At 43.3% G+C, this 11,151-nt stretch overlaps 1 protein-coding gene across 2 annotated transcripts in view; it reads right to left on the bottom strand.

Moving 5' to 3' along the window:
- CDK5RAP2 (CDK5 regulatory subunit associated protein 2) overlaps positions 1-11,151 on the bottom strand; it is a 186,840-nt gene that overhangs the window by 52,938 nt on the left and 122,751 nt on the right. For both annotated transcript variants that reach the window (XM_007451495.1, XM_007451496.1), the window contains exon 21: positions 10,381-10,813. In XM_007451495.1, coding sequence (XP_007451557.1) covers positions 10,381-10,813 — 433 coding nt within the window. The remainder of the gene's footprint in view (positions 1-10,380; positions 10,814-11,151) is intronic.

The raw sequence follows: 11,151 nt of genomic DNA, 5'->3' as shown, positions 1-11,151 counted from the left end.
GATGCCCCCTACACGGCAGGCCTTTTCCCCACACAACCTTCTGGGAAACGTTTTCTAGCTCCTTATCTATTTCCTCACTTCCCACCCTCTCCTAGGCCTAAGTCAATCTGCCTCTCACCCCGCCAGGCCACCAGAACCACCCCTTACTAAGTTGTTCGGGGGCTACTAGGTGCCTAGTCCCATGGCTATTTCTCAGGCCCAGAGCTCCGAACCTGCCCAACCTACACATTTCTGACGGTCCACCAGCCCTCCCAAGTCAACTGAAAGCTGGGCTCTTTCATTCTATCACCCCAGGCCCACATCCCACAGCTCCAGCACTCCAACGACCTCTGTCTCGGTGAATCAGACCACCCTCCACTTGCTGCACAGACCAAAACTGGGAGCCATTTAAAAAATTCCCTGAGGCAACTTGCACAAGCCTCTTAGATAGCCTCATCCACCAGAGGGCAGACAGTAGAAGCAAGAAGAACTACAATCCTGCAGCCTGGGGAACAAAAACCACATTCACAGAAAGATAGACAAGATGAAAAGGCAGAGGGCTATGTACCGGATGAAGGAACAAGATAAAACCCCAGAAAAACAACTAAATGAAGTGGAGATAGGCAACCTTCCAGAAAAAGAATTCAGAACAATGATAGTGAAGGTGATCCAGGACCTCGGAAAAAGAATGGAGACAAAGATGGAGAAGAGGCAAGAAATGTTAAACAAAGACCTAGAAGAATTAAAGAACAACCAAACAGAGATGAACAATACAGTAACTAAAATGAAAACCACACTAGAAGGAATCAATAGCAGAATAACTGAGGCAGAAGAATGGATAAGTGACCTGGAAGACAGAATGGTGGAATTCACTGCTGTGGAACAGAATAAAGAAAAAAGAATGAAAAGAAATGAAGACAGCTTAAGAGACCTCTGGGACAACATTAAACGCAACAACATTCGCATTATAGGGGTCCCCGAAGGAGAAGAGAGAGAGAAAGGACCCAAGAAAATACTTGAAGAGATTATAGTCAAAAACTTCCCTAACATGGGAAAGGAAATAGCCACCCAAGTCCAGGAAGTGCAGAGAACCCCACGCAGGATAAGCCCAAGGAGAAACACGCTGAGACACATAGTAATGAAACTGGCAAAAATTAAAGACAAAGAAAAATTATTGAAAGCAGCAAGGGAAAAATGACAAATAACATACAAGGGAACTCCCTTAAGGTTAACAGCTGATTTCTCAGCAGAAACTCTACAAGCCAGAAGGGAGTGGCATGATATACTTAAAGTGATGAAAGGGAAGAACCTACAACCAAGATTACTCTACCCGGCAAGGATCTCATTCAGATTCGATGGAGAAATCAAAAGCTTTACAGACAAGCAATAGCTAAGAGAATTCTGCACCACCAAACCAGCTCTACAACAAATGCTAAAGGAACTTCTCGAAGTGGGAAACACAAGAGAAGAAAAGGACCTACAAAAACAAACCCAAAACAATTAAGAAAATGGTCACAGGAACATACATATCGATAATTACCTTAAACATGAATGGATTAAAAGCTCCAACCAAAAGACACAGGCTTGCTGAATGGATACAAAAACAAGACCCATCTATATGCTGTCTACAAGAGACCCACTTCAGACCTAGGGATACATACAGATTGAAAGTGAGGGGATGGAAAAAGATATTCCATGCCAATAAAAATCAAAAGAAAGCTGGAGTAGCAATACTCATATCAGATAAAATAGACTTTAAAATAAAGAATGTTACAAGAGACAAGGAAGGACACTACATAATAATCAAAGGATCAAGCCAAGAAGAAGATATAACAATTATAAATATATATATGCAACCAACATAGGAGCACCTCAATACATAAGGCAACTGCTAACAGCTATAAAAGAGGAAATCGACAGTAACACAGTAATAGTGTGGGACTTTAACACCTCACTTACACCAATGGACAGGTCATCCAAAATGAAAATAAATAAGGAAACAGAAGCTTTAAATGACACAATAGACCAGATAGATTTAATTGATATTTATAGGACATTCCATCCAGAAACAGCAGATTACACTTTCTTCTCAAGTGCACATGGAACATTCTCCAGGATAGATCACATCTTGGGTCACAAATCAAGCCACAGTAAATTTAAGAAAACTGAAATCATATTGAGCATCTTTTCTGACCACAATGCTATGAGATTAGAAATGAATTACAGGGGAAAAAATGTAAAAAACACAAACACATGGAGGTTAAACAATACATTACTAAATAACCAAGAGATCACTGAATAAATCAAAGAAGAAATCAAGAAATACCTAGAGGCAAATGACAATGAAAACACGACGATCCAAAATCTATGGGATGCAGCAAAAGAAGTTCTAAGAGGGAAGTTTATAGCTATAAAAGCCTACCTCAAGAAACAAGAAAAATCTCAAATAAACAATCTAACTTTACACCTAAAGGAACTAGAGAAAGAAGAACAAACAAAACCCAAAGTTAGCAGAAGGAAAGAAATCATAAAGATCAGAGCAGAAATAAATGAAATAGAAACAAAGAAAACAATAGCAAGGATCAAGAAAACTAAAAGCTGGTTCTTTGAGAAGATAAACAAAATTGATAAACCATTAGCCAGACTCATCAGGAAAAAGAGGGACGGCTTCTCTGGTGGCGCAGTGGTTGAGAGTCCGCCTGCCAATGCTAGGGGACACGGGTTCATGCCCCAGTGCGGGAAGATCCCACATGCTGCGGAGCAGCTGGGCCCGTGAGCCATGGCCGCTGAGCCTGTGCGCCCGGACCCTGTGTTCCGCAACAGGAGAGGCCACAACAGTGAGAGGCCCGCGTACAGCAAAAAAAAAAAAAAGGGGGGGAGAGGACTCGGATCAATAAAATTAGAAATGAAAAAGGAGAAGTTACAACAGACACTGCAGAAATACAAAGCATCCTAAGAGCCTACTGTAACAAGCAACTCTATGCCAATAAAATGGACAACCTGGAAGAAATGGACACATTCTTAGAAAGGTATAACTTTCCAAGACTGAACCAGGAAGAAATAGAAAATATGAACAGACCAATCACAAGTAATGAAATTGAAACTGTAATTAAAAATCTTCCAACAAACAAAAGTCCAGGATCAGAGGGCTTCACAGGTGAATTCTATCAAACATTTAGAGAAGAGCTAACACCTATCCTTCTCAAACTCTTCCAAAAAATTGCGGAGGGAGGAACACTCCCAAACTCATTCTATGAGGCCACCATCACCCTGATACCAAAACCAGACAAAGATCCTACAAAAAAAGAAAATTACAGACCAATATCACTGATGAATACAGATGCAAAAATCCTCAACAAAATACTAGCAAACAGAATCCAACAACACATTAAAAGGATCAAACACCATGATCAAGTGGGATTTATCCCAGGGATGCAAGGATTCTTCAATATACGTAAATCAATCAATGTGATAAACCATATTAACAAACTGAAGGAGAAAAACCATATGATCATCTCAATAGATGAAGAAAAAGCTTTTGACAAAATTCAACACCCATTTATGATAAAAACTCTCCAGTAAGTGGGCACAGAGGGAACCTACCTCAACATAATAAAGGCCATATACGACAAACCCACAGCAGACATCATTCTCAATGGTGAAAAACTGAAAGCATTTCCTCTAAGATCAGGAACAAGACAAGGCTGTCCACTCTCACCCCTATTATTCAACATAGTTTTGGACGTCCTAGCCATGGCAATCAGAGAAGAAAAAGAAATAAAAGGAATACAAGTTGGAAAAGAAGAAGTAAAACTGTCACTGTTTGCAGATGACATGACACTATACACAGAGAATCCTAAAAATGCCACCAGAAAACTAGTAGAGCTAATCAATGAAGTTGGTAAAGTTGCAGGATACAAAATTAATGCACAGAAATCTCATGCATTCCTATACACTAATGATGAAAAATCTGAAAGAGAAATTAAGGAAACACTCCCACTTACCATTGCAACACAAAGAATAAAATACCTAGGAATAAACCTACCTAGGGAGACAAAAGACCTGTATGCAGAAAACTATAAGACACTGATGAAAGAAATTAAAGATGACACCAACAGATGGAGAGATATACCATGTTCTTGGATTGGAAGAATCAATATTGTGAAAATGACTCTACTACCCAAAGCAATCTACAGATTCAATGCAATCCCTATCAAACTACCACTGGCATTTTTTACAGAACTAGAACAAAAAATCTTAAAATTTGTTTGGAGACACAAAAGACCCCGAATAGTCAAAGCAGTCTTGAGGGAAAAAAACAGAGCTGGAGGAATCAGACTCCCTGACTTCAGGCTATACTACAAAGCTACAGTACTCAAGACAATATGGTACTGGCATAAAAACAGAAACACAGGTCAAAGGAACAAGATAGAAAGCCCAGAGGTAAACCCACACACCTTATGGTCAACTAATCTATGACAAAGGAGGCAAGGATATGCAATGGAGAAAAGACAGCCTCTTCAATAAGTCTTGGTGCTGGGAAAACTGGACAGCTACATGTAAAAGAATGAAATTAGAACACTCCATAACACCATACACAAAAATAAACTCAAAATGGATTAGAGACCTAAATGTAAGACCGGATACTATAAACCTCTTAGAGGAAAACATAGGAAGAACACTCTGTGACATAAATCACAGCAAGATCTTTTTTGATCCACCTCCTAGAGTAATGGAAATAAAAACAAAAATAAACAAATGGACCTGATGAAACTTAAAAGCTTTTGCACAGCAAAGGAAACCACAAACAAGACGAAAAGACAGCCCTCAGAATGGGAGAAAATATTTGCAAACGAAATCGATGGATAAAGGATTAATCTCCAAAATATATAAAGAGCTCATGCAGCTCAATATTAAAAAAACAAATAACCCAATCCAAAAATGGGCAGAACACCTAAATAGACATTTCTCCAAAGAAGACATACAGATGGCCAAGAAGCACATGAAAAGCTGCTCAACATCACTAATTATTAGAGAAATGCAAATCAAAACTACAATGAGCTTATCACCTCACACCAGTGAGAATGGGCATCATCAGAAAATCTACAAACAACAAATGCGGGAGAGGGCGTGGAGAAAAGGGAACCCTCTTTCACTGTTGGTGGGAATGTAAATTGATACAGCCACTATGGAGAACAGTATGGAGGTTCCTTAAAAAACTAAAAATTGAATTACCATATGACCCAGCAATCCCACTACTGGGCATATACCCAGAGAAAACCATAATTCAAAAAGACACATGCACCCCAATGTTCATTGCAGCACTATTTACAATAGCCAGGTCATGGAAGCAACCTAAATGCCCAGTGACAGACGAATGGATAAAGAAGATGTGGTACATATATACAATGGAATATTACTCAGCCATAAAAAGGAACGAAATTGGGTCATTTGTAGAGACGTGGATGGATCTAGAGACTGTCACACAGAGTGAAGTAAGTCAGCAAGAGAAAAACAAGTATCGTATGTCAGCGCATATATGTGGAACCTAGAAAAATGGTACAGATGAAGTGGTTTGCAGGGCAGAAATTGACACACAGACATAGAGAACAAACGTATGGACACCAAAGGGGGAAAGCTGTGGGGGTGGGGGGGGGTGGGGGATGATAAAAAATAAAATAAAATAAAATAAAATTCCCTTTATGCACCTCACCCAATTGCATCACTCACCAGGTTCCACTAACTCCAACTCCCAAGGTGTCTATGAATTCTTCTGTCCCTTCTCATCCTCCACGGCCACCCCCCAACTCCAAGACGCTGTGAGCTCTCATCCAGGCCACAGAAACAGCCTCCTGAGGTGTCTCCCCACACTCATTCTTGCCCTTTCTAACCCACTTGCCATACAGCACCAAAACAGGCAACACACCCCTGCTCCTGCTTAAAACTATTTTAATTGTTTCCCAGTTCTCGTATGGCAAAGGTCACAGTCTTTACCACAGCCCACATGTTGTGCACTACTGCAGCCTGAGTTACTGCCCCTCCCCACCCCCCCAGCCACAGAGACCTCCTATCAGTTCCTCAAAATACTTTGTTCCTTCCACCTCAGGACCCTGGCATATGCTATCTCCTCTGCCTAGAATACTTTTTCTTGCCCACCCCCACCTCTCCCACTAATCCCAACACATTCATTAGGACTCAGATCAAATGTGCCTTCCTCAGGAGAATGGGCCTTGATTTCCCTGTTATATACTCACTGCCCCCTCGGAATTCTCCTCGGAAAAACATTAGGACCATAATAATTAAATGCCTATGCAATTACTTGTTCTTTGTCTACCTTCTGCACCAGCCTATAAGCTTCAGGATTCATGGATTCTGCATTTCTTATTCATACTCTATCCACAGCTTTGAGCACAAGAACTAGTAATACAGTAGGTGCTCAACAACTATTTGTGGAATGAACATACAAATAGTAACTTAAGAGGCCTAGGACTTCCCTGGTGGCGCAGTGGTTAAGAATCTGCCTGCCAGTGCAGGGGACACGGGTTCGATCCCTGGTCCGGGAAGATCCCACATGCCGTGGAGCAACTAAGCCCGTGCGCCACAACTACTGAGCCTGAGCTCTAGAGCCTGCAAGCCACAACTACTGAGCCCACGTGCCTAGAGCGTGTGCTCTGCAACAAGAGAAGCCACCGCAATGAGAAGCCCGTGCACTGCAATGAAGAGTAGCCCCCCCTCGCTGCAACTAGAGAAAGCTCGCCTGCGGCAACAAAGACCCAAACGCAGCCATAAATAAATAGATAAACAAACACAAATAACTCAGTTAAAAGATGGGCAAAGGATCTGAAAGACATTTCTCAAAAGGAGATATACCTATGGTCAATAAGCACATAAAAAGATGTTCAAATCATTCATCATCAGGGAAATGCAAATCAAATCATAATGAAATACCACCGCTCCCTACCCATTAGGATGGCTATAATCGAAAAGATAATCACAATTGCTGGTGAGGATACGGAGGAATTGGAGCGCTCACATGCTGGTGAAAACTTCTGTAAACTAGCTGCGGCCACTTTAGAAAAGAGTCTGGCAGTTCCTCAAACCGTTAAACAGAGTTACTACATGACCTAGCAATTCCACTCCTAGATCTATACCCCGGAGAAATAAAAACACACGTACTTTTACCAAAACTTGTACATGAATGTTCACAGCAACATTATTCATAATATCCCAAAGGTAGCAACTGCCCAAATGTCCATCAACTAATGAATGGATAAATAAAATGTGGTATCCATACAATGGACTATCACTGGGCCATAAAAAGAAATGAACGACGGATACCTGCTACAGCACGAACGAACCTTGAAAACGTTATGCTAAGTGGAAGAAGCCAGTCACCAAAGATCACAGACTACGTGATGCCATTTATATGAAATATCCAGGGCAGGCAAATCTATAAAGACAGAAAAAAGCTTAGTGGCTGCCTTCAGCTAGCGGTGCGCAGGTGGGGGAAATAGTAAGTGACTGCTAATGGGCTCCGGGCTTCTGCCTGGGATAAGGTTATGTTCTAAAATTGACTGTAGTCGATAATGGTTGGGACCCTGGAAAGGAGGAAATCAGCAAAGCCTCTCAAGAAGCAAAGAAGAAGGAGCCCTTCGTGCACGTTCTAGGATGTCAGATGCTTTCAAGCATGTACTCCCGTAATCCTCGGGTGAACTATGCATTCCCAGAGCTCAGAGGATTCCAGAAGTTATTATACCTATTTTCTCCAGATGAAGAACTGAGACGTCAAACAACCAGCCCAGTATCATACAGCCTCAGCCTCAGACTAAGCTCTTCAAACTCTACTGCCCAGTTAAGAAAAGTGAGAGCCTTTCTGCCCTGAAATTCCACGCAAGAGGAGAGAACAGGTTCAAGGACAGGAACAGTCTGCGGTGGTGTCAGGGACCCCTCGGGAGGAGGTGGACGCCTCATCAAAAAGGGCTGGAAAATAAGTCACTTGCTTGGTCCTCAGACTCCACCGATCTCTATTCTTGGATCCAAATCTGTGTGTCATATGGCAGCAGAGAAGATAGCTGCAAGTGCACAAATGCCAAAGCCAATTTCAGGCTGGAAGGCTGCCGTCAGTCACCCTAACGCCGCTTCCAAAATAACACCACACAAAATGCTACCTTATGGATGCCGAACAGAATCCCACCTACCACCTTATTAAAGATGGCATCCTGGAACTTCTCACTTGGGGAGGGAAGGGGGACAGGAATGCACATACCCTGAGCTCCTACCACGGACACGGCCCGAGACACTCGCCACACACTGCCTCACCGAGCCAGCACGCCAGCCCCGGGTGCCAGGTCACAATGATCCCCTTGGAGCCACTGAAAGTCAGGTGACTGACCCAAGGACTCAGAGCAGGTGAGCGGCGAGGCCCAATGCAATCACGGGTGTATCTGTACAGCCCAGCATCTCGCCTCTTTAACTCAACCAGAAGTATGTCCTGTCTCCCTGTTTCGCCCCTGGGCTGCAAAGATGTTCTTTTTAACAGGATGCCACAGTTCTAGCCTAAGCTCAAGGATTACTGATTCCTTGACTAACCAAAGACCACAGAGAAGACCATTAAATTTTCTTCTACGTTGCATAGACCGGAGGCCAAACTGGTGGTAAGAGAGCTCCTCCCCTCCTGAGAAAGGTGGGGTTACAATATCCCTGTCTGCCTCTAAAACCAGACTCCACTTTAGGCCCCTGCTACTCCTCTCAACGGCTGAGTCACTCTGGACAATTTTCTGAGCCTTTCAGAGCTTATATTTCTTCACATGCAAAATGTAGGTAATACCTACCTAACTCATACGCTTGGTGAGAAGATTAAATGTGATGATACATGAATAGAATATCTAGCACAATCCTAGCATATACAGCAGATGCTAAAAAAATAAACACAGTAGCCTTCCTTTTGAAGATACCAGCAGGAAGATAATTCCAAATGGAAAATTTTTTTCAATATATTTGGGGAAATTAAGTTCACTTGATTATCCAATTTTCCTGAATATAGGATTCTATCTCCCTCACAGATAGCAGGGGAAAAAAAAACACATGCACACACACAACATCTAGTTTTCCTAATACACAGGTACAAACTAAACTAGCTGGGGCAGATGAGAGCATCTCTATTCTAGCCAAATTGCACGAATCTGCATCTCAAGTACTGTTAATATAATGACAGTGTTTTTTTTTTTTTTTTTTTTTGCTCTCTACTGATATCTTTAGAAAACGCTTTTCTAGAAATTACAGTTTTGGTGCATAATTTAAAACAATCAAAAGCAATTTTGCTAATGATATATCTAACTCTCTTTGGTATGCACAAAAGCGGTAATTTACTGGTCAGAAAATAAACTTAATTCTCCATTCTGATGCTATGAAGCAGTGTGCACAGCTGATTTCTCAGAGACAAAACACCCAACAGAAACAAGGAGACCAGTCGCTGGAGCCCTACCACAAACACGACCTCTCTCCTTCTCTCCCAAGCCGCTCCCATCTCCCTGCTATGGGGCCCCTCAATCCCAACCCCCTCCTCCCCAGGAGGGTTTTAGTAAAAGGTCCGATCAAACATTGCCAGGAGAGTCTGGTTTTTCACAATCTGGCATATTTGATGGTATCTGAGGAGAAGCATCTAGAGAAAGGATCTTGACTGAAGCAAAATGCAGGCATTCACCCACCAAAACCAGACCCTACCACTCGGGCCAGCACAGGCTAGACAGGAGCCTGACCCAGGGAAAGGGCACAGCTGTGCAGTCAGGCCCCTCACAGCTGGCTGACCATGGGCACTCGGGACCTGGCTTCCTCACCTTTGCCAGGTGTTGTAAGGATAAGAGAATGGAGACAAAGCCCACAGAACGGTACCTCTAAGACACAAAGTCCATACAAAATAAAACCTAGGTTCTCGTCCCTACCCCTAAAGTCAGGTCATTCCAGTTTTACTGCAACTGGCAAAAGTAAAGGTCCATCAACAGGGGAAAATTATGTAAACTTTGGTACATTCCCCACAGTGGAATCTCAGCAGCCATTACAAGGAAAGATGTTCCTGATACATAACATGGAACAGTAAGCTACAGACAGATGTACACACGTGACTCTGCTTTTATAATGAAAACACACGGATATCATGAGTTATAGATAAATAAGAGAGGGCTGGGATGGGGGAGGAGAGAGGGAGGGAAGAAATGTTGGTAACACTTTGGGGAAGTTCAGGATGGACACACACCTCCAGGTAGAGGCCAAGATTAAGTACAAGCAGAGAGAGACACCAGACTTTATACAAATTTTTAAAAAGCAGTGGGATCGGAGGTGATTTTTAAGTTTTTGGTCTATACTTAGTAAGTAACTAAGTAAGTAATATGTGGGGAAACTTACTTTTTCGGTCCCCCTGGGGAAGGAGAGGGCAGCGGCCTGCCGCCCCGGCATCCTGCACAAGTTCTCTGGCTGATGCTCGGCACTGAATATGGCGTCTGTTGGCTTCTCTTCCCAAGGCTCTCTCGTGCCCTCGTGTCTGACTCTGACCGTGTCGCCCTCCACAGCCATGGTCTGCACGGAGGCATCTTTCTGCTCCACCCTGGACGCCTCTGCCGCCTTTGCTAGCTGGGCTCCCGGAGGCCACTCGAGTTCGTCACGTGGCTTGGAAGACAAGTTGGCTTGGATGAAATGTCCAAGTTCACCTCTTAGCTGAACGGCCATCTGCCCAAGTGTCTTCTCCGTTTTACCATCAAGGTGTTCTCCCGAAGCTTCCTGCTCCCTCAAGCATATCTGTTCCAGAAGCAGTTCTCGGAGCACTTTCAGAAGGTCCGGCCTGTTTTTCCAAAAGGGAAGGAAGTGGGAGGACTCAGCTTTCTGCTATGGCCTTGTCACCGACCCACTTTCCTAAGTTTTCCCCGTCGATTCTGGCCCAGATTCTGTTGAATTTAAACACAGTGAGCACCTGCCCCGTGCCAGGGCCCACGCCAACTATGTTATCCAGGTCACCTCAGAACAACCACACCAGGTAGGAACCACACCAGGTAGGAACCACACCAGGTAGGAACCACACGTCTCCTTCATGGAGGACAAGGAGAGAACTGATTTGACGCAGGTGCACAGCAAGTGAGGGGGGCACACAGCTACCTGGACGCAGGCTGGGCTTCGGAAGAG

This window comes from Lipotes vexillifer, unplaced genomic scaffold (genome assembly GCF_000442215.2).
Source record: "Lipotes vexillifer unplaced genomic scaffold, Lipotes_vexillifer_v1.1 scaffold588, whole genome shotgun sequence".
In the NCBI taxonomy this organism is placed as follows: Eukaryota; Metazoa; Chordata; class Mammalia; order Artiodactyla; family Lipotidae; genus Lipotes; species Lipotes vexillifer.
Note: the sequence above shows the minus strand (reverse complement) of the source record. Positions and strands in the feature narration are given on the sequence as shown.